The sequence below is a fragment of the Lonchura striata genome, chromosome 1, assembly GCF_046129695.1.
Source record: "Lonchura striata isolate bLonStr1 chromosome 1, bLonStr1.mat, whole genome shotgun sequence".
Taxonomy (NCBI): Eukaryota; Metazoa; Chordata; class Aves; order Passeriformes; family Estrildidae; genus Lonchura; species Lonchura striata.
In genome coordinates, this window is record NC_134603.1 from 128,212,475 (window position 1) to 128,235,651 (window position 23,177).

Below are 23,177 nucleotides of genomic sequence, written 5' to 3' on the forward strand. Positions count from 1 at the left end.
CAGGATACCTGCCACTGCCTTTCTTCTCTCTGTATTATTCTTTTGAACCAGGACTGTTGCTACACTGCATTAAATTTTGTTATGAGTCAGTTCTTACTAAATTAATGCCTTTCAATATGACTGCAGTAAGTTCCTGTCAGCTTTACATGGCCGCGTCAGAATCTTGTCTGGCAAAAATTGTCTTGCTATCCTATCCATTTTACTTAGATGAAAAATCTGCTTGTAGGAGTTTTGTCCCAGATAAGATGGCAGAAAATAGAAAAATTCAACAACTTTAAACAAAAGAGCTATGTTGTTTGACATGTAAGTGCTGCAAGAGCCTTCAAAATTCAGCTTTTCAGTGGTGATATATTTCTGTTTCTTGGAAGGATTAGGGTTATATTTATAGGATTTATGCATTTATAAATATTCTGGCACCAAAATTTTTCCTCCGACAACAGTTTTTTCTGTTTATTTTTAGAAATGCGATAAACATCTACAAGTAAACTTACTGATGGCAAAGGAAGTTTTTAGAAATAGCACCCTGTACTATTTTGACTATCTGGTGAAAAAATATTTTTGATGTGTTTTAGACAAAGCATTGATTTATGGTTTGCTAATGTCAACATAGAGTTCTGCACCCCCTCTGAACTTTAAAGTCATGTGATTATGATTGTTGTCTCAGATGATATTTTTGTCATAGTGGGGCTAAAATGTCTTTGCAATGAAGGTGACCTTGAATGAATAATTAATTAAAGCAGGCTTGGGTATCAATCACTAATTATGACATAAAGAAGATATTTCAATAGATGTTTAAATTTCATCACTCAAAGAAAGACTGTTTTAAAGGATGAGAACAGTTTGGTTATCCAAAGAAAATACTTCCACTATTATTAATCAGAAAAATTTATTTAAAGTTCTGCATATAAATTTATATAAAGTTTTACCTGGAGGTCCTTAGAGAGTCCCAAGACAAAAAGTTCTGCTTAAGGATATACTATGTAGATTGTCAAAAAGATGAATTTTAGTTTTAAAATTTTAATTCAACCGACTGGATATTGAGACCTAAAGGGATTTATTCTGAGGACATTCTGTTACAATCCACCTGTAGGATAAAGTTGAAGACTGCTAATCCTTATTGATTCCCGGCCCTCCTAGTGCACACTTGGTTTATTTTTACAAAAACTGTTAAAATATTGAGCTAAAATATATTAAAACCAACTGGATCAAAGTTAGTTGTGGTCTGTTAGATAAATCAGTGCTCGCTCAGGTGCTGGGCTGCAGTTCAATTCAAAACATTTTTCTCAGATTAAATTAATTTAATGGTCACATCTCACATATCTTAAAACAGTGGGATGTTCTGCTTGAGAAAGGCAGAAAATGGAACTAGCACAAATGATGGATTGTTTCTTACCTTTAGGTGGTCTTTCCAGGCGTGAACTTATTTTGAGGGAGAGCTGATCCTGCTTCTGTTGTCCTTGGCTTCTGAGTTAAATGAAACAAAACAAACTTGTCTCAGGATTCTGTTTTTTCCAGTGTGAGCAGGATTTTGAGAAAGATGGTCCAAATATTACAGTTCTATGTATGTGAAGAATTTTTGTATTTCTATACTCCTTTAATTACAGAAATTCTCTATTTACAATTAAGTAGATGTTCTTTTTGCAGTTATTGAAGAGAAAAAAATGAAAAATGTTATTTTTCCTTTTATTATCTTTACCTGATTCATAACAATTTAAATGCATCTGAAGAATATGCTAAGTATGCTTTTTGAATCTAAATCTACTTGCACTTGCAGAACTGTAAATTAAAGAGACATGGAAGTGCCATATTTCAGGCCTTTGTTCTGTAAACCTTAAAGGAATGAAAATCCTTTTTAGATTAATGGACCTGGTCTCACGAGTAATGATTGTCCCTCTAATTTTTTTTTTGCCATTATTATTTCTATTATTATATTACAGATAACCCCTTTTGGCAGTATGAGTGTTAAATTTACTAATTAAATTCTCTGAAAGGAAAAGAATTCTACATTCTTGGATTTGTTTCTCAAGGTCTAAGCATCTTTATGTAGCTTCTTTAATGCTCCCTGCTCCCTTTTAATTGGAAGACATTCTGGCCATAATCACATCTGGTGAATAGATACTGTTTCAGAACATATTGTGAATAGATATCTTTTTTGGTCATCCAGTGATTGCATCAATTTGTGACAGATGGATTTGTGTTTGGGCTTAAGGAATGATTGCTGTGTTCAAAGAAAATACTTCCACTATTATTAGTCAGAATTTGTATTTATTTATTTATTTATTTATTTATTTGTCCACACACTTTGGTTGAGCTAACCAAAGCACCAAATTTGAAGTCAGTGGTGGCTTTCCTTTAATTCCATAGTAGCTGAGAGTACCTAATTCAGCACAAAGTCTGCTGGCAGAAACTTAATTTGTCAGCATTTTCTGACAAAGCTTGAAGCTTGAAGCCCTAGGTTTGGCTTTTGGTAATGGATACTGTCTATCATTTTTGGGCTGGTACTAAAATAATCAAGGCCATCTTTCTCTACTGTCGAGTCATTGCCTTAGATTGTATTTCCATGATGAATTTATGCTGATCTACTGTCTCTTCATGCCTCCAACTCATGGCATTGTATTTGTGACCATATATGGGACCAAAATCAGGATCTGATCCAGTTAAACTGACAAAGAAAAACAAAACAAAAACAGCTTTGATTTTTATCAGTTTCCTAGTCAGGTTTCTTGAGTTGATGCATTTGTGTCAGGATAAAAGAAGGCTACTGATAGAAGAAACAAGCAGTCAAATGTACTGAAGAGGGAAGGAGTATTTGTTTCTGGGTCAATGGCAGCTATTTGCAGACATAGTGTTTGCAAAAGTGGGATCATAGAGTTGCACTGAATCCCAAGCATTGTCACTGGATATGAATAAGAAAAATGAGTGAAACAATTTGTATGGAATCACAGAATTATCAAGGTTGTAAGTGATCTTCAAGACCAGCAAGTCCAACCGTCAACCCAGCATCACCAAAATCACTCCAAGTGCCACATCCAGATGTCTCTGGAACTTTTCTAGAGATGGTGACTCCACCACCTCCCTGGGCAACTTATTCCAATGCCTAAACACTCTTTCGGTTAATTTTTTTTTCTAATATCCAATGTGAACCTCCTTTGGCACAACTTAAAGGTTTTTGCTCTTGTCCTTTCATTTGGGACATGGCAGGAGAAACCGACCCATACCTCACTTCCACCTCCTTTGAGGGAGATAGAGAGCAGTGAAGTCCTTTCAAGCCTCCTTTTCTCCAGGCTAAATAATCCCAGTTCCCTCAGTCACTCCTAAGATGATGTGTTTTCTAGATCCTCCAGCAGTTCCATTGCCCTTCTCTGGACATGCTCCAGCATGTCAGTGTCCTTTCTGGAAGTGAGAGGCCCAAAACCAAACCCAGTACTCAAGGTGCAGCCTCACCAGTGCATCACTTCCCTGTGATTCCATCTTATAAATTATCAGTTCATGATTGGCAGTTCTCTCAAATATTCTCATGGAATAATGATAAAAACAATTCAATTTTAGAGCAAAAGAAATTAGCTTCTGGATGAAAAAGAAATTTAATTTATAACTTGTATTTTAATATTTTAATGACATTTTTTTTTAGCTGTAAAACAGTGATATGGTTCAAAAAAAAATATTGCAGTTCTGTATTTTTAGGTAGTTCTCCAGGAGATAAACATCCTCTCTTTAGCTTTTCCTAAATTTCATTTCCCTACTTCTTCTTGGTCTTGTACAGTATTTTCAAGTTCATTGAAATACTATGTTTTTTAAGGTTATCAACAAACTTGGGCCTCTGGAATGGATACTTAATACTCCCAGTCATCACAGAGTTCATCATGGTAAGATAAAAGTGGAACCTCTTATTCCTTTTTTTTTCTCAGGGTCACTATTTGTATAGTAAGAGTAATATAGTAAAATTGTACTGTAAAATCAGTTTTACAGAAAGATTTTAATTTTGACCTCTACTTCAAAAACAGTCCCTGTTCAGTTAGAAATTTCACAGTTTTTTAAAAAATATAATCAGAACTTAGGTTTAATGTAAACATTTTTGTATTTAAGATTAATTATTTAGGAGAAATTAAGTATGGATAACATGAAATAATTTGAGGACTTTGAGAAGAAACATTCAATGTTTTTAAGTATGCAGAGGGATAGAAAAATATCTCATCCTTACTGAATCATAAATAAACTTTTGCACTCAAATTCAAGCACTGTATCTGTGAAAAACATGGTTAGGTTTTAGAAGAACTTCTAAGTATTTTTGTGGAATTTGATTTCACTGTTTGAATAATGGGTAAATCCCACTTCACAGAAGTGCATGATGATTGATTTTTTATGAGTATTCAGAGGGCTTCAAGACTGTACTGCATATGTACCTTGTACTAATAACTCCACTGCATACTTGTCGTGGTTTGACACGGAAAAAGAATTTTTCCGGAACGAAGAGTTCAATTTGGATATTGACCAATTGAAGGTGGACACATCTCTGAGAATAGAGGGGTTAAAAGCAGAATTCCCAGGGGAACTCACTCCATTTGGTTCCGGTCAGCCGCAGTGCAGCCTCCCCTGCCCGGCTGTGGCTGGGTGGGGAGGGGAAGGTCCATGGCCTGACTGAGGTGGGCCCAAGGGTGGAGGGACTGGAACCCCCTGCAGATGGAAGGGTGGAGAAATCTGGGATGTCTCCATTCCTCCCCCAGAGTTTATCTCCCTTGAGAGTGAGAGAAAGAGACAGCAGCAGTTTTGTCAGCAGTTCACCGCGGGGGAGGAGAAGAGCGGGGAGCCGCAAGGTGCCCAGTCGCGTGGGAGTTGCTGGAGTCTGGGCATCGAGCCATCCTGGGAGTCAGGACTTTTAACCCTTCCTGAGAAATGAAAGCTTTGTGAAATTTTTTCCCCTCCTCAGTTTGAAAGAGAGTAAGAAGGACACCTTGGACCCTGGGATGTTAGAAGGAGAAATTCTAGATGGGGGGGGGGGGGGGGGGGTGAAGGAGTGGCTTTTTGGCTGGACTTTCTCCTTGGTAGCCACAGACGGAATTAATATTTTCCTCCAAGAGAGACTGTATTTTAGGAGGATGCCAGTGAGCCAAAGAGACCTGCTTCAGCTGGGAAAAGACAGAAGTGGAGCGAACAGAGAAAATTAGGGATTTGTGGTGGTGCCCTCTATCCTCAAAGAAGGAGAAGAGAAGAAGATCTCTGTTCTTGGACCCTCGGCCCCAGGGGAAAATGGGGGGGACTGTGGTCCCAAAAAATTAAAAACTGAACTGTTATTTTCTCCCCTCTTGGCAGGGCATCCTTGAAAGGAAAAAAATCCTAAAAGCAATTTGTCCATCTATGCATTGGTGGTGAGAGCACTGTGCATGGAAAGGAGAGGGTCACTATGGCAAACTTTTTCTCCAGGCGGTGCCATGTGTGACATGGAAACACAGGATGTTGCAGCTGTGTTTCCTGGGGGTCTGTGGCACAGGAGAGACTCTGTCCCCCTCGATGGGCTGAGTATCGATTGTCTGGAGGGTGGAAATCTGATTGGGGTCCAGATTATGTCTCACTGTGGTTTGTTGGAGTTGGGTGGTGGGAGGAGGAATGCTTTGCAAGGTTTTAATTTTGATCTTTATGTGTGGATTTTTTTTTTCCTTCCTTTCTTTCTTTTATAGTAGTAGCTTAATAAAGTTTTTTTTTTTTTCTGTTATTAAGCTTGGGCCTGCTTTGCTCTGTTCTCGATTGCATTTCACAGCATTCAATTGAGAGATTGCATTTCCATGGTGGCACTGGCATTGTGCCAGTGTCAAACCATGACAATACTGAAAAATGTCATGAACATGTCTGAGACACAGAAGTGGATTTCACAGATGTCCTTAGCTCATTCAGTGTGCAGAGATAGTAAGTTAAAAAAAAAAAAGTAGGGGAATGGAAGAACAATTTGAAATAGACTCAAATTGAGTTACATGTGCAGAGGATGTTACTAATGTTTATTGTATCCTCACAATCACTGTACCCACAGTTGGGTGCTCTAAGTGTCTAGTCCTTAAAATTTGGGCAACTACTGGTAATCCTCAGGGAGTCAGTCTGCTCTTACTTGCTCAGCTGTAAATATGAGCTAATGCTCTCATCCTGACTGGATTTAAGCTGAATCTTTATGGAACTGATCAGGGGCTGTACAGTTGCTCCAGACTATCTCCACAAACTTAGGGATGTGTAACCAATGCTTCTTTACTCATAACTTTGAGAGGACTGCTTATATACCAACACATTCCCTAGAAAACTTAGAAGGATCAGTTCTCCTCACACTGATATTAATAGTTCAGGATCAGACATGTGACATAGAGGACAGAGACACTTGAGTAACTACCCATATATGTATTTAGCATATATTTTGTTGGAACTGGTGGAATAATTTTTGTTTGCTTTTTAGTTTGCAATTTATAAATATATTTTGACTGCTTTTACTCTCTGAATTTCACAGAAATATTGGCATGACACATTGGATGTGTATGTCTGAATCTGAATATAAAGAGAGCAATAAGGCTATTAAGGAAAAAAGAAATATATATAGACCTATGAGGAGTGGTGAGATAGCTATCTTTTACGGTATTTTTTTAGATTATAAAGTGATGCAAATGATGATTTTCCTTCATAATTCAGTTCCTAGTATTCTTCTTTATCCTATTACTTTTCTCATAAGTGATTTTTATTACAGGTAGAAATCCTTACTGCATTGACAAAAATTATGGTGGCACACTCATTATCTGGGACAGGATGTTTGGTAAGTAAAAGAAGATGTTCTCTGTTATGTTTAATCAGTGTGGCAAAAATATGAATACTTTTGAATTTGATTGTTTGTCATTCTTTTGTTTTCTTCTTCCATCAGGAACATTTGAGGCTGAAGATGCAAAAGTTGTATATGGCTTAACACATCCAGTAAATTCATTTGATCCCATCATGCTCCAGGTGCTATAGTTTTTATCACTGATTCTGATATCTTCAACATTCAGTCAAAATTCAAAAGAAACCCTTCTCTTAAGCATAGTTGAGGCCATCCTTGCATTGCTAACTAGTCAATCACATTATCTACAATTTCTTCAGTATTTCATTATGAAACAGGCATTTCTACTCACTGCATTGAGTTTATGCAGAGTTTGTAGTAATCATGAAAATATATAACAGTAAAACTAACAACTAATTTAGAACAGTGTTGGACTGAATGAGATGTTTTGCAGTGCAAAAATACATAGTGAAGCACAGACAAAAGCATATAATAAACAAAAAGAAAACTAGTTAGTGTGGTGCTTCTCAGATTTATTGGTTCAGGTTTCACTTAAGCTAGGTAAAAATTCTCTGCAAAAACATGAGAAGCAGTGGAGTCCATATTTGCTTTTCATGTCTGTTCATCCAAGGAGGAATCTCAAAGAAAGAGAAATTTTACTGTCAGGGCTGGAAAGTGGGAAGATGTACAATTATATCAATTTCAGTCAGATACTAATTTCATTACTGAGAGTGTGTCATTTCAAGGTCCCAGTAACCAAATCATACTGCATAAATATAGCTATACAATATACCACTAATACTCAGGAGCTATAGCTATACAATATACCACAATTGTATAACTACAGCTATAAAATATACCACTAATACTCAGGAGTGATTACAGGAGACACAGATGGAGAAACAGATTTTCCTCTGAGCAGAAATCCTCACCAAATTAACCAAGGGCATCATATTGCTTTTGCCTATTTCAGCCAGGTTTTCTGAACTGTCTTCATCTATTTCTAATTTATTCTCTTTACAGAGTTGGAAATAATTTATTTGAATAATTTATTTGAAAACTAAAAATTGAAATTTAATTGAAAACTAAAGTGCAATGTTTTAATAATCTTTATTTTGTGAACAATGAAAAATAACTTTTTTTTTCAGTTACGTCCCTTGGCTCATATTTGGAACACGTTTTGGGCCACACCTGGATTCTGCAATAAGCTTTCTGTCATATTCAAAGGGCCAGGCTGGGGACCAGGCAAACCTAGACTTGGCCTTCCTGAGGAAATCCCAGTGGTAAATAGAACATGCACAGGCTTTCAGTTGTGTGTAATTTACTTGGGCCTCTTAATGCTACTGGATCAATGTTAAAAACTCTACACATGCTATTTTAAATTAGCAAATTAGCAGTCATAAAGCATGGGGGAAGATGAATTAGGAAAAGAAACTGAAGGAAATGAATGTTTTAACTCTGGGGTTTTTTTTCTTTTTATTTGAAGGAAAAAGCATGTTTTTTAAGTTATTTTTTCATTATTCATTTCCTGAAAAGATTTTCAAAATTTTTCTGTGGAGTAGAGTAATTTCTCTTTTTTTTTCAGCTGTGGACGTGCACAAACACACAAAGTTTAACTGTCTGAAACTAGGTAGTATATAAGTTTGACAGTAGGTTATCTTTCTTCAATTAGCTGTCACCCCTTTTGTGTTTGTAAGTGTAAAGAATATTAAGGAGCAGGTCACTCTTGAAGGCAAGTAACTGTTTTACTTTATACAGGTCACTGGAAAAGAAGTTCCCTTCAATCCACGTGTACCAGCTTATCTTAATTACTATGCACTTGTACATTTTGCTGTAATAGTGGACTTGTACATCGAACTTCTTGCTTCTATGACTGTAAGTAATTCTTTCCTTTATGAAATAGTATCTCCTGCTAACAGCAATTGCCCACAACATGTTTAAATATTAAGGGATCAGCCAAGTGGCTCTATAGCCAACTCATATCTTACTTGAGCTACTAAAATATTAACTAGATTCTGTAAAAGAATTAGCCTAAATGGCTAAATATATGATTCCATGCTATAAAATATACATTTGATATTGTTTAGTAAACGGTTTTTAATAACCATATCAGTTATTTACATAATATAAATCATTTGCCTAGAAGACTTATGTGTCTGTTTTAGTTTTTAGTACCTCATGAGGCTTGAAACTGCAGAGTTTTAAGATGTTAAGATTGATCATACCATTAGGTGCTCAGGCTTTAGAAGGAAGATTACAATGGTCTTGCAGTGCTTGCAGATAGGTAGGTTGGTGTCAGCATGAGTTCAGAGCTGTAGGAGCACAGAGTCGGGGCAAATTTTTCTTCCAATCTCTAACATACAGCAGCATTGATAGAAGCACAGCAAGGAAAGGCATGTATTTATCACCAGAGGTTTGCCTGATGGGATCTCCATGGGGACTCTTTCCTCTATGGATACCTCACAGCCTGTGAAGGTGAACTACAAGGCCATGTCCACCTAAAAGAAATGAGACATTAACTGCTTCCAAGGTTTCACATCCTCCCAAGCTCCTTTTCTTTCTTCCGGTCTTTATAACTCTCCCTCATGTACTAAAGCTAAAATTTCATAGTTATGAAGAAGGATTTAATGGATATAATATTCCCACAAATAAGTCAAAGACCTCTCAAGATGTACAAAAATACCACAAAATTCTATTAGTTTGATAAAATGCCCTTTGGTCTTCTTCCTAAACCCTTTCTAAGTCCCCCCTACTTCAAGAGCAGTGTTCTTGCTGTGTTTGTGTCACCCATGTTGCCACAGGCAGGCTGTAAACACGCAAAGGGCCCCTTGGGTTCTTCAGCCTTGTCCTGTCATGCTCACCTGGCAATCTCCAACCCTTGGCCAACAGTGGTCACAGTCCCCTACCTCACTGGACACTGCAGTACCTAGCATTCCTGGTATAATATTAAAGTTAACTCAGGCATATTCATTGGATTAGTATGGAGTTATTCTACATACCATGTTTATCTCTGCAAAGGGTCACACTGCAATTGCAGGGAATTAGGAGATCACTAAATCATCTGAGGCTTAGTCTATTATAAGGACAGGAAATTAAGCCAAAGGTATGAATAAATACCTCCAAAATACACAAGTCAAACAGTATACATGATTGCCAGTGTTCCTATATTTAGAAAAACCTCTGCAAGATTTTCCAGAATACTTCTAGATTCTACATTTGCATAGGAATCAAACTCCATGTTTGAGGTTTTTCAATTTGTTTCATTTTGCTGTTGGGTTGGATTTTTTTTTTACTCTATGCTGTTGCTTTTAACAGCCAGAATTAAGGATATATATTTTTTTTCTATTTTATTATTTTCTTCTTTTGGCCTTTTTCTGGTCCTGGAATGAAAAATGGATGGTCCACATTATTTTATCTGCTGGTAACTGCAGCTGTTTAAGAATAAATAATAAAGAAAGTTGAAAAATGCACCCAACCCCCAGATAATCACTAAATTCTTTCAGTCATGGAGGAAGCATCCTGAAGATCCTCCATTTATGAACTTATTGTGGAAAAGCAACTAGAAAATTGTCTGCACAAAACTGCAGGGTAATAAGGTAGTAAGGATAAGAAGGAGAGCACAGGGGACTGGAAGCACCTCATCTCAGGACATAAACCTTCAGCGTGGGTGTAGAAAGTGCTGGTCCCAAGGCAGAGTTCCAGCATCGCTCTGCAGTACAGTGGGGAAGCTGTCATGAGAAGGAAGCTTGTGTATGAATAACTTTACTTGGCAAAAACCTTTCTTCAATATCAGTTTTCCACTACACTGAGTTATGAAATGTCTATGGATACAACTGGAACGTTCTGTCTGGCTATGAATTATGTCATAACTGTGGCATAGCTCCATAAATGGAGAAAACTAACTGTTTTCCTCATCTTTAGGTATAAGTTCCATTTCATAACAGCCATAAGACACAGCACACAGCTATTACATTTCTCAAGTGATTACAGTTGCTCAGTGTTTGGTCTCACGCCCTGTAGAAGTGTTAAATTTCTCTATCCATAAAGAGCAACCATATACCTTCTGTCTGAATGACCTACATTTAACTTACGAAAAGAGCAAAACAGGAAAGAACAAATATATATTTTCCACAGGAGAGAGCATACAGTGTTTGTTTTCTGTATAGTGATCTGCACTACATCCAGTGAATAAAAATTGCTTTCTGAGCTCTGCACATCTAGATCTGATCCAAAGCTCCTTGAAGAAATGGGATTTGGACCAGTCCCAGAGAGAGTGCTAGGAGTGTAAAATTGCAGTACATTCAAAGCAAAAGTCTCATAGCTCCAGAACTTCAGGTATCATATAAATCAAAGTGAAGTGCACCTTAAACACGTTTTGTAGTGTTTCTTTTATTGTTAATAGATACTATAACATTTACTGGGCTTATAATTATATGACTATGTAAGCAGTTTCAATTAGATGGAAATTAGTAAGATAGAACTCTTGAAAGTTAAGAACACAATTAATGTATTTATTCAGTAGGGCATCAGCAAGTACAGTGTATGTAATATTGCAAAGAATTAGATTTTTTTTCTAGGAATTCTAAGTTAAAATAAACTCATACAGATAATGACACCTAACAATAGAAAATTCATAGCATCATATTTGCATTCCTAATTTGAATGTATCTGATTATCTGATGTATGAGAGCGGGCAACTGTTAATTTATGAAATGTGCTGACATCATTCCTGGAAATTCTTTTGAACCACTGGAGAAATCAGAATGAGAAAATGCATCCATGTTATTCTTCCAAAGGAATAAAAAGACTGATTCTTTGCAATATAAAAAGTCAATTTTGAATATTTCAATGCTCATGTAAATATAGATTTGGAATAACATTTTCTTTGTTTAAATGAATTATTTTTTTCATTCCTAGAAAACCATAAAATAATAATGCTATGGCATTCTGTTGGTTACAAAGCAGTGTAAACATCTGACTAAACTCTATAATCCCTTCCCTCCCATTTTTTAAGGCTCAAAGATATTTTTAAAGCTTTAAATTAAATGAAAATCCAACAGAAATATTTTTTTCTGCTTGATTGTAGCCAATAACCACATTGCAAAGTTGTGGCTGACTTGTAATTGGGGAACCTGCTGTGGTCCCACATGCTTCTCTGTTTATACAAATACTCCAGTATATAAATACTCATTTATTTTTTATATACATCCATGCATACTATGTTTAAGTGGAACAAAGATGCTAACACTAATGACGGTGTAAAAGGCACATTCTTTTTGCACTGCTGGTTGCAGTGCATAGATTTAATATATGATGTTAGTTTAGTGATATAATCCACTGACTATTTTGTTGATTTTGGTAGAGTAATGCCTAGAAAATGGATGCCTCAGCTGCCAGCATCCACTTCATAGGGTGATGTGTGTTTGAAAGCAAATAAAAGAATCAAGGCAGCATATTTCTATATCACTAGAACTGTAAGAGAAACTTAGGGAAGCAAACGAACAGTGGTAAAAATTACACTATATGGCTGGTTTTCTAAAAGATATTATTCCCAATGGCATCATGGTGTATTTCACTGAAAATTTCTTGGTAATCCTTGACTAGCAGTACAAATGAGGGATTTTTTTTGTTGTATGTAAATGTGGTGCTTCTACCTACAGTGAAGGGTAACTTGCACCTTCTACCTTCATGATTCCCAGTAAGGCTTTCTGCCTCATCCTTCACCACTCTGAAAGCTGATGTTTTGGGAAGTGGAAAGCTGCCACACCATGCTCAGGCATTACAGTGCCATGCTTTTGCATGAATCTGATGATAGTGCCAATCTGAAATCACCTGGGATCTCCAGGTTGTGCTTTAGAGTCCTCCAGTCCTTCACATTCTGGGTCAGAGGGCATATTGATCATAAGGAGTTTTACAAATAACTAGTGTTTAAAATAGTATTGTTCAAGTAGGACTGTGTCTGAAAAGAAATGGAAATTGGCCTGATAAAACAAGTCTGTAAAATATATTCACACATGGCTCAGGTAGCTATTATGCCAAAGAATCTCATATAGCATTTTAACCATTTAAAGATAAAGGCCTGTTTACATTTGAGTTTGATTTTCTAAAAAGTTATAAGGTTGCTTCAGTTCTTCTGATTTACAGACATTAAAATGTGTTTCTATTCCTATTTTTTTTTGCTGGAACTCCATGTTTAAAACTGATCTGAAATGTATTAATTTCCTGTCAAGTTCTTAGTCTGTGCTTTATTCTTCTGTGTTAGATATTTGTGGGGGATAATTTTAATTATTTTTCCTGTTCTAGTAATGTAAATTAAAATATATCTTTAAGCTAAGAAAAAAGCCCTTGATCGAAGTTATAGGTAAAACCACCACTAAAATATGACCCAAAATTGTCTGCTTTTGGGAAGCGTTTTCATCATCCACTGAAATCCACCTCTTAATGCAGTACCAAATGTAGTCTTTAGGCCTGTAGTCTACTGATGGCAAGAAATGGAATTCCCAAAGTGGTCAGCTTATTCCCACATTCCTAGTGTGCTCTCTCCACAAGTTTCAGCGAAAGTTTAGGTTAACTTATCTGCAGGTATCAGTTTTCTGCAGCTGGAGTCACAAGGAAACACAGATGCCTGGGACAAGCTAGCCAGCTTGGGATCCATGAAAAGGCAGAAAAGTTTGAAATCATGCAGCCGTTTAAAACTGGAAACTAGGGACATCCTTGCTCATTCATAGCATGTACTCTTAAATTCTTCCTCAAGACCAGTATTGGCACTTGTATGAAAGCCATTGCAGTTTCATTCCTTTCCCACAAAGTGTAATTTTAGCCATATATTGTAATGTAGCAACTCCATAACTTGATAGATATCTAGATTTGATGTTTAGTTCTCTTTCCTGCCTAGGAAGATACAAAACCTTGCTTCTCAGAATAGTGCTCTACCACTGTGGGAGCATTTTTCAGACAGTCTGTAGGACCTGGTGCATCACAGTGGAAACAAAGAAAATCAGACCCACCTGGCAAGAATAAGTAGATTTTAAAGAAAGTGTAATTTTTCAACTTAAAAGTGAGGACAGTCTTTAAGGAGAAAAATCTTAAATTTCAGTCTTTGTTCCCTGGAAAACTCCTTTATAAGGCAAGTAACAATCATTGAAAAGCCTATCAAAGCATTTCTAAGAAATTTATGGGTGAGCTCCCTTATGCCTGTGCCAAATCATATTTTTCCTTGCTCACTTCTTGAATTTTTGTATGACCCAGATTGTACAGGAAGCTGAAGTGGAAGTTGAACTCAGTATTATGGCTAGATAAACAGTTAAAGCACTCCTCATTTAATTAAATTCAAATAGAGTCCGTGCCTGATTTTTACAAAAAAGCTCTGTCCAAATATTCAGTCACTTCAAAACAAATTTCTCCTATTGCTAACAATGAAAAGTTTATCATAAAGAGAAATGGAACAGATTGGTAATGTGGAAATGCAGTAATAATTTTGATTCTCACCTGGTACAAATCTGTCCAACAGAATGGCTTGACAGGTGTCATTTGTGAGAACTGTGTTCTGGCTTGTAAACTGGTGAGGCTGCTGTTTAGTTTGCTCGTTGCTGGGACTGAGTTTTCTTTGTTCAATAACTATTGAGGATATCTAAGTAGGTGTTTGTGATGCTTCAGTAAAACAACAGAAACCTGCCCAGACTGAGTGTGTGGTTTGATGTGTTTTGCAAACATGGGTACTCAAAGTTCACACAGCTGTAAAACTTGAGAGTATCCTCCTGTGGCCTCCCATGCACACAGATACTTACCTTAGATCTCTTTGAGGGTTTGGGGCCACGAGCGAAGGAAGTTGGGTATGTCACTGAATGGGATTTATGGAAATCAGGGCAGACATTTGTGGAGTTTTATTTTACCAATGCCTGCAAATGAAGCGCAAGATGCTGTTCGTGAACTCTTTTGCTGCTGAAGCAAGAAAGGATTTCTGTAACTCAGTCAGATCCATTACTTCTGTTTTGTTTTGTTTTAATAAAAAAAAAAACAAACAAAAAAAACCCCACAAAACAAAAAGCTTTTCAAAACTAATATTTGAAACAAAATCAGGGAGGGAAAAATGGAAACTGATTAAATAATTGATTTTCAAAGGCAGCTGTATAGAATACAAAATAAATATTTAATAAATTTTAAAAATTCAAACTTTGCAATCAAAATAATTTCTGTTTTTCTTTATGTCATTTTGATGTAAATTTTCTTTATGTAATTTTGATGTAAATTTTAAGGACAGAAGTGCTCATGCTGCGATTCATCTAAATACTCATGCACATGTTAATGTTTAAAATTGTTTTAAGTCTGATTGAAGTTAATGATATGAGCTAAAAGTTTTGCTGACTTGGGAACCAAGTGTCAAGTTCTCATGAAGGTTAAACATTAATTTTGTTTTGTCTTAAATATGATCATGTCTTGTGAGTTGTTATTTTCACCAGTACATTGACTTTTGTATCTATTGGGATTCAAAGATAGCTATTGTAAGGAACTGGTAACATAATATGAAATTTAAAGAAGAGGGCTGCTGGGATTTTTATCTAGAAGTGAGTTTCTTCCCTCTTGAGTAGAGTCAAAAGGAAATCAAATAACTTTGGGAAAAAAACACATAGGACAGAAGGGGATAACTTTAGGAAACAACTGTGAAGGTGGTTACTCCAGGTATGAGTGCTATCCATAGCAGATTTTTTTTTCCTAAAATTTAAAGTAGCAAATTACTTTAAAAGGGGACACTAGCTTCACTCAGTGAGTAAGTTCAAGCTACTGTTCCATAAAAATTCCATTTATCTCCAGAAAATAACTCTAAATTAATTTTTTTGTCTGCCTTTTAACAGATGTTGTCACAAGGAACAGTTCTCATGAGAATTGGCTTTATTATTCTGTCCCTGGCATCTTTTGGACTACTTATGGAGAACAAGTAAGATACAAAATATGTGGGGTTTTTTATTCTTTCATTATGGATTATTTATAACTATATGTACATCTCAGAAATTATATCGATAAAGAGATATATTCACCCAGACCCCCACACATGGCTGTCTGCTGACTAGAAAATAACATGACTATCTAGCACCTAAATCCAGGATTGTTCCCATAGGAAGTGGTGACTGCACCTGTATTATTCCTTGCAGAAAAGTTTTGGGAAGGATTCTTCATGTCTTCCTCTGTGCTTGCAGTTACTGGGTCCACTCCTCTGGCTTTGGGACAGTGGCAGCCGGGTGGGACCTGCCAGCTGTCTGAGGCTGTTCCAGGTCAGATTGTACGAGCCCTGTGTAGCACACCATAGGTGTCAGATATGGTGGTGGTATATGAAGAGCACACAGTGTAGCTCAGAGCAGGCTCAAAATCACGTGAAAGATGGTATAGACTTGAGACTAAACCTAATCAGTATGGCTTCAAATGAAATTGGATCTTGAATACACCAGGCCAGTGAGATACATTATGAAGTAGTCCATATGGACACTGTGGCCCTAAAGAAGAGTCAGCAGCATCCACATTTTCTTGCATAGAAATTATTTGCCCTAACAGAGAAGAAATGTGGAGTAGAAGTTTCCTTTGAGACTGAGGTGCCAGTACTGTTTTGCACCTGCTGTTCATTATGTTTTCAGAGAGGAATAACTTTCATTTTTAAGAATTGAACAATTTAATTCAGAATAGGTAAAAATCTGGCAACATGCCAGACATGTGAATAACCTAGGGAGTTAATAAAGAGGTATTAGTAAAAATTTACAGAAGTAGACCACTGAAAAGATTCTGAGCTACTTATGTAGCAGTTCTCAGAATTTTATTGTGTTAATTCTTGCGATCAAAGGACAGTAACTAAATATACAGAACCATTCATATTTGTTCAAATATCTTTTGCAAGTACGGGCATACTCACCACTAGGAAATTCATGGTTGTAAGTCTATGTAAGGTATATACCATAAAAACTTAACTTTAAGAAAAATGACTGTATGTAAATGAAGGACACCACAAACTAATTCTATTTTCTCTTTTTCACTGAACTTAGCAAAGAAGAAAAGATTGGATGTTAATCTGAATTGATTCTCTTTTCTAGGTCCAAAGCAGGAATTTTGGAAATTATCCGTTGTTTAGTCTTCATAGGTGTTTACAAACTTGGCTACTTTAGGAGTCATTTTTCCTTCTTGGGCTATGCATATGAGGTAAGATATTTATTTTAAAACATCTCTGATGATTATTCTAGATTTTTTTATCTTTTTATAAAAAAGAAACACTAAACATTTACATTTTGCTTTCTTATTTTTTATTATGCTCTTTGAATAGAGTATTATTTTTTTTATCTCATTATTTTTCACTTTTTATGATTATTTTGTAAGAAAATTATTCCAGTTCACTACTTAGATGCCAGTTATCCTTGGAAAAAAGGTCATGAAGGACTGCATTTACCGCTTCTTGCAAAAATAATTTACTTGTGTCCATGTGCGTTGAAATGAATAATAGTAATGCATTGATGAATTCAGATTGTTTAATTCCCCTTTTATAGGAGAAATATGAAAATTCTTGGAGGCCGGAGACTTAAATATAAAGTATTTTGCTCTGTATTAATCCTGTGCGTCAGAAACAGACTTTTAGCCATTGACAAGGAATGGATACAAGACTAAATAGACCTATGGTCTGATGCGTGTGGTTACTTTTGTGTTCTTAATATTTACTTCTATCCTGTTTGTGCCTTTTGCTTTTTTATTATTTTTCTTTCCAGTACAGTTGGTATTTCATATCTCTTTTAATATCATCACAATGAAATCACAATGGTCACTGTTAGTATTCCTATCTGAACAACATTACCAAGCTACTTACTGTTGGTTACCTGAAAATAATCGTTATTCATAACCTACAAGGTTATAAATGGGTGGCTAGATTAGTAGAACCTCATCAGAAAGTTACTCTTTTGGCTTAAAATCAGAAAAAAAAAAAAATCAAATAAAACAGTAGGAACTGAGACTCAAACAAGTTCAGAATGGTTCCTTTGACTTCAAACATATGCAAAATTTATAGCATCATTCCCAGTTGGAAGTGGCCTCATTTCTGATTTTCTCAAGGAAAAGGAATTAGAAAAAAAAATCTACTGCTGCTCTGGGTCTGGGAGGTTTTTCTGGTTTTTGTGGGGTTTTTTTTTGGTTTTTTGTGGTTTTTTTTTTTTTTTTTTCCTGCCTGGGCTGGAAAACAATATCTATTGGACAATATTTAAAGCAAGATGAATGCCACTAATTGTTTAATTTTTGTTTAATTGTTTAATTTTTCCCCTGCCCCCCTGTTACATTGTCAAAGCTTTGGTGTATAAATCAAATGGTTGTTGAATTCCTTTGATAAGAGTCTGCAAGAATTCAGCAGGTATTTTAAGAAGTTTTCTTTTTGGAAAATGTCTGTAAAATTTCCTGCGTAGCCTAATACAGTAGAAAGGCTTTAAGTAACAAATTCTAAAATTTTGGAAGAGTTTACCTTGCCCTTGAGACACAGCTTTCAGACTTCAATTATTTGGGTATTCTAACTGAGCTCTGCGAGAATTATGTCACTATATACACCCTCAATACCCACCCTGCTGAGTTCTTTATTCATAGATAAAAGTGTCTCTTACTAAGAAATGAGTAGAAGATTAGATTATTATTATTAATATTATTGTTCATAGGGAATTCCATAGCTTCCTTTTCTTTCATGAAGAAGAAAATTATTTAAAAAATTATTCTCTACTGTACTTTCCTATACTTTGTTCCTTTTGTTTATTCTTTTATCCTCTGGTTTGGAAAGACAGGTGTCTGCTAAGGAAGTCAGGAGCCTCCCCTGCAATGGAAAAATGTAAATCCCCTCCCTCCGAATTGTTATAAATTTGAAATTAAGTGGGGCACTCGGGCAAAAATATGGGAGCAGGAATAACAGTTCTTTATTAGGGAAGAAAATAAAAATATGAAATAAACAATGCAGTGAACAATAACAACACTGACAGAGTCAGAATACAACCTGACACAGTGTTGGTCAGGGTCCTGACAGCAGTCCCATTGGAATTGTGGCTGCAGTCTTCCTGGAGTGGCACGTGTGGTTCTGTTGCAACAGTGATCCTGTAAAAAAAGGGTGTAGTCTTCCTGCAGTAGAAGAGGCAGCTGTTCCTCTGGGAAATCCAGTGCAGGAAAAGCTGTGCTGGTGTTCCAGAAACTCAAGATTATATCCAGGTAGAAATGCTTGGCTCCTCCCTCTGGGCGGAGCATCTCACAATGGGATGTTATAGTTCTTATCAGCCACACAGTGACATTCAATAGCCCATTATCAGCAGATGTCTCCCCTGAGAGGGGATTGGTTGTGGAAAAGATAAGGAAAACTGCCCACTTAATAGATGACAACTGTCATACAGATAGCAAATGGAATACATCTTGCCTTTCAATCTGGGACACCTTCATAATACAGTTCTATGTTGTTCTTTTCTTGGTCCTTTGTTTGACATTGACTATGTAGTTCATTTTTTACAAGAGACTGGACTACTTGCACACAATTTTTCTTTGAAAATACTGAAAAAATAAGTGTCATTTAAATAATTTGCTCTTGGGCAGACCAGAATAGGTGATGCTTCTGAGTGATGCCGGTATTTCCACCCATGACATTTTATCACAAATCAAGAATTTCATGATATTAATAGCTTTTATGATCATAGAATAATAGAATAGTTTGTGTATGAATTATAAAGATCCTGTAGTCCAATCCCTTGCAATTAGCATCTTCAACTACAGCAGAATGATCTGAGTCCCAATCAACCTGATTTTGAAAATTTCCAGGGATGAGGCATCTCTCAATTCACTGGACAATTTGTTCCTGTGCTTCACCATCTTCACAATAAAAAATGTTTTACTTTTTGTAGTCTGAACATTTGCAATGAGCTTCAAAATGTTCCCCATTTTAAAAGTAATGACCCACTTTTAAAATAAGTGATCCACTTTTGCTCCCAGTATATTATATGCATGGTAGACATCTTCTTATGGGTCTAATGGAATTTATGTGTAAAAAAAAAATCAGAGAGATTGATGGAGATTTGTCAGTTCATGTTGAAAATTCTTGCCTCAATGCCTTGTTTTGCCTCATTGTTGACATGATTATTTTGAAACAGCAGTACAGAAAGTATAAGAAATATATAAACAGATGGTTTCCCCAGAAGTTAAGTCTAAAATTTGTCCTAAAAAATGTTTCTGTTCATCATTCCAAGTTGTTTATCCTTCAGAATATAATAACATAGGTAATCTGCTTGATTTTCAACTTCCTTTGCTCTGTTTCACTTTCACATTCTCTTAAAAATTTTAAGAGGTGTATATTAAAACATTTATTTAATCATTTTGCTTTTCTCATCTAAATATCCTGTCTTTAACATGCACATAGATTTAGCTGACTTTGATCTTTTTAATCAAATATTTCTAGTAATCATAACCTGTAATAAGCTCAGAAACATTCTTTTTATATCTTCATCCTTACGTGTTACAAAATTAACAATTCTTTAGTAATCCAGCGTTCAAAAATGAAAGCACAACATCATGTAAAAGAGTCTGTGTTGACTTTTTCTATAAATTAAGCCTTCAAGGGCATAATTACTTAAGGATAAAGAAGTGTTCCAAGAATCTAACAAACAATTCTTTCTCAGAATTCTTAAGTTAATGGTGCACATTGCAGCAGATAAGTGCAAGACTGATTTTACCAGTAGCATGTCAATAATTAGTGAAAAAGTATGTTACAGTTTTCCATATGTGTGGGGGATTTTCTGCTACTATGTTTCATATGTTCCTATTTCTCAAGACTACTTTAGAACCAGTAAACATTTCTAAGGAACATATCATTGCAATACAATTTGAAGAGTATTCTAACTGCCAAAAAATAGGTGCTTTAAGCTGAAAATGATTGTGTTTGGCTCATAAGAAGACTTGACAATTATCAGAATTACTCCATTGGAAGAACATCTGGAGGGAAACTAAATGGGAAATAAAGAAGTGAGAGAAAACTAGGGGTTCAGTTAGAGAAGGGAGCAGAACAGAGGAAACAAGGAGCAAGCCTTTCCCACTTTGCCATTAGATTAGCTCAGGTGGGCATGAAAAAAGCAGCTGAAGATGGCAATCTGAGTAGAAGGAGCAGTCCTGCTCCCTGGATCCATTCTCTTACCCTCCTTGCTGCCCTGCTAACTGGCTTTGCCATCTGGGTTTAGCCCAACAAAGATTTTTTTCAGGTAAGTGTTGCAACTTGTTGTGGAGCAGGAAAGTTTCTTAATGCTACGGCTCAGGGAATGAGAAAGCAAAATGATATTATAGGTGTGTGAGAAGAAAATAAAGGCTTCTGCTTTTGCTGAAGCTGCAGTCTTAATGTGTTGTTTTCTGTGTCTGCAGTCAAGTAAAAACAGCATTGGCTCCACTGATACTTTGAAGTTGTGTGTTACCAGATTTGGTTACTTATGAAAATTATGTTATTTTTCTGATCATTTGAATACATTTTCCTCTCTGCTATTGTATTTTAATTCATTCTATGTTATACTCATGGGGATCTCTCCCAGTGTCCTTTTCTTCTCCAAGAAAATATTCTGAAGCTATCATCACTACAAAAGTGACTATAGAAGGTGGAACAGTGTACATTCCTCAGCATACATTTTCTGTTCCTTTTCCTGTATATATTTCATATGTATGATTAGGTGAATGTGGAGGGGGGAGGGAGTGAATTTTTTTGGTGGTTGTTTCTTTGTTTGAGGTTTTATGTGTTCTTTGTTTATTGAAGAAAAAAGTGGTGATATATGAGGAAATTTTTATATCTTAAGAAAATTATTTCTTGGGTGGAGGTCAATAAAAATCTCAGTGAAAGAGAGTTTGACTCATTTAGAAAGCTAGTGTGTTTCTTTTGAGAATCTGTACTGCCACATCCTATACTAATTAGCTTTCTTTAGGCTGATTACTTCATGCCTGCGTAATGTGATGATTGTGTGTATTAGTAAAGCCAAATCATTTTCTGTCAGACTGGGCCTGGAGCCTTCTAACCACCTGGAGGTAGCAGAAAACATTGCTTGTGTGTTCAGTTATGTGACGGTTCAGCAGGCACGAGATGTAAAAATAAATCTGTGATGATGGTCCACCTCTTTAAAGTGTTTCCATCCAACTGCTCTGGTTTGGCATCAGCCAGCATATTCCATGAGCTGAATTTGGTCAAACACTGGCTGTTATTTGACAGTAGTACTAATGAGGAGCAAGTAGAAATGAGAGCCATTGACATGTTGTTGGAACTCTTGTTTTAAATATTTTCACCAACTCTCATATTAGCTGCAACTAAGACTCTTAAACTAAGAGGCTAGGAGTGAGGGAGAGGAAAGAGGAAATAGATGTTTGTCTTGATGTGCACCTTTGGTGCAGCTAACACATTGTATCTAAGAGTTAATCTTTTCATCCTGACTTCTGCAACTTAATGAGCTGCCTGGCTATGCCACATTGGCTGGCATGTATAAATTTACAGGTATGAAGGACAAAAAATTCTAGGGCAATTTTCATGGTGGAAAAGAGACAAAAAGGAAGGTTTTATATATATGTGGTGTTTTAAATTAATAACTTGTTTTCTATGTGGGCATGTAGTACATTAGAAATATAACCAGCTTTGGAAGATATATGGAATCTTGTGCTGCAGGGTGTATTTCAGCCCTTAACTAATGAAGGTAGAAATTAGCTTTATTGTGGTCAAATAGCTTATTTATTCTTCCAGAGTATTGGGTAGATGCAGCTGTTCCAAAAACTTCGGGAGACAGTATTCTGGACTGCTTCTATGATCTTTGATGCAATTCTGGTGTTTCTTATGGCTTAGAATCTAATTGGTCTGGATAAAATATAAAATATCTCTTTATTAAAGAACTGATTTACACTGTATCGTGTGTTCTACAGAAGTCCCTCTTAATGTGATATATTATCATACTACTTATTTTTCCTTTCATCATACAAAGAGTAGCTGTTACCTCACTTGTTTCTTAGTATAATTTACCAGTGTTGGAAGACTGACTTATGAGTACAGACATAAAACAAACATTTACTCATAAGAAGTTATTTCCACATCAACGATAGTTTTCTGCTCTGTAGCATTTTTTCTTGGTCCCTCATTAAGATCATCTGTGCCACATTTCAAAGAGCCGCGTACCCCATATTTGGTTTCCATTAAGGTGAAAGCCCCATGCCCTGTGCTATGATTTATGACCTCAGCATTTTGCAGTCTCTGTGGTATAACTAGATTGGCTGGTGTATTTCAAATATATTTTAGAAATGAAACTGGGGATGGAAGGAAACTCTGCTGCCTATGATAAAAAGCCTTGTCAACACACATGGAATTAAACAAACATGCGTTGTAATAGTTTTTTTCTATGTTAGC

The 23,177-nt window shown here is 36.0% G+C and overlaps 1 protein-coding gene across 1 annotated transcript in view; it reads left to right on the forward strand.

The window, feature by feature from the left end:
- AGMO (alkylglycerol monooxygenase) overlaps positions 1 to 23,177 on the forward strand; it is a 190,526-nt gene that overhangs the window by 93,063 nt on the left and 74,286 nt on the right. The window contains exons 6-12 of the mRNA XM_021538314.3: positions 3,800 to 3,866; positions 6,719 to 6,784; positions 6,890 to 6,969; positions 7,933 to 8,067; positions 8,543 to 8,659; positions 15,637 to 15,719; positions 16,861 to 16,966. Coding sequence (XP_021393989.1) covers positions 3,800 to 3,866; positions 6,719 to 6,784; positions 6,890 to 6,969; positions 7,933 to 8,067; positions 8,543 to 8,659; positions 15,637 to 15,719; positions 16,861 to 16,966 — 654 coding nt within the window. The remainder of the gene's footprint in view (positions 1 to 3,799; positions 3,867 to 6,718; positions 6,785 to 6,889; positions 6,970 to 7,932; positions 8,068 to 8,542; positions 8,660 to 15,636; positions 15,720 to 16,860; positions 16,967 to 23,177) is intronic.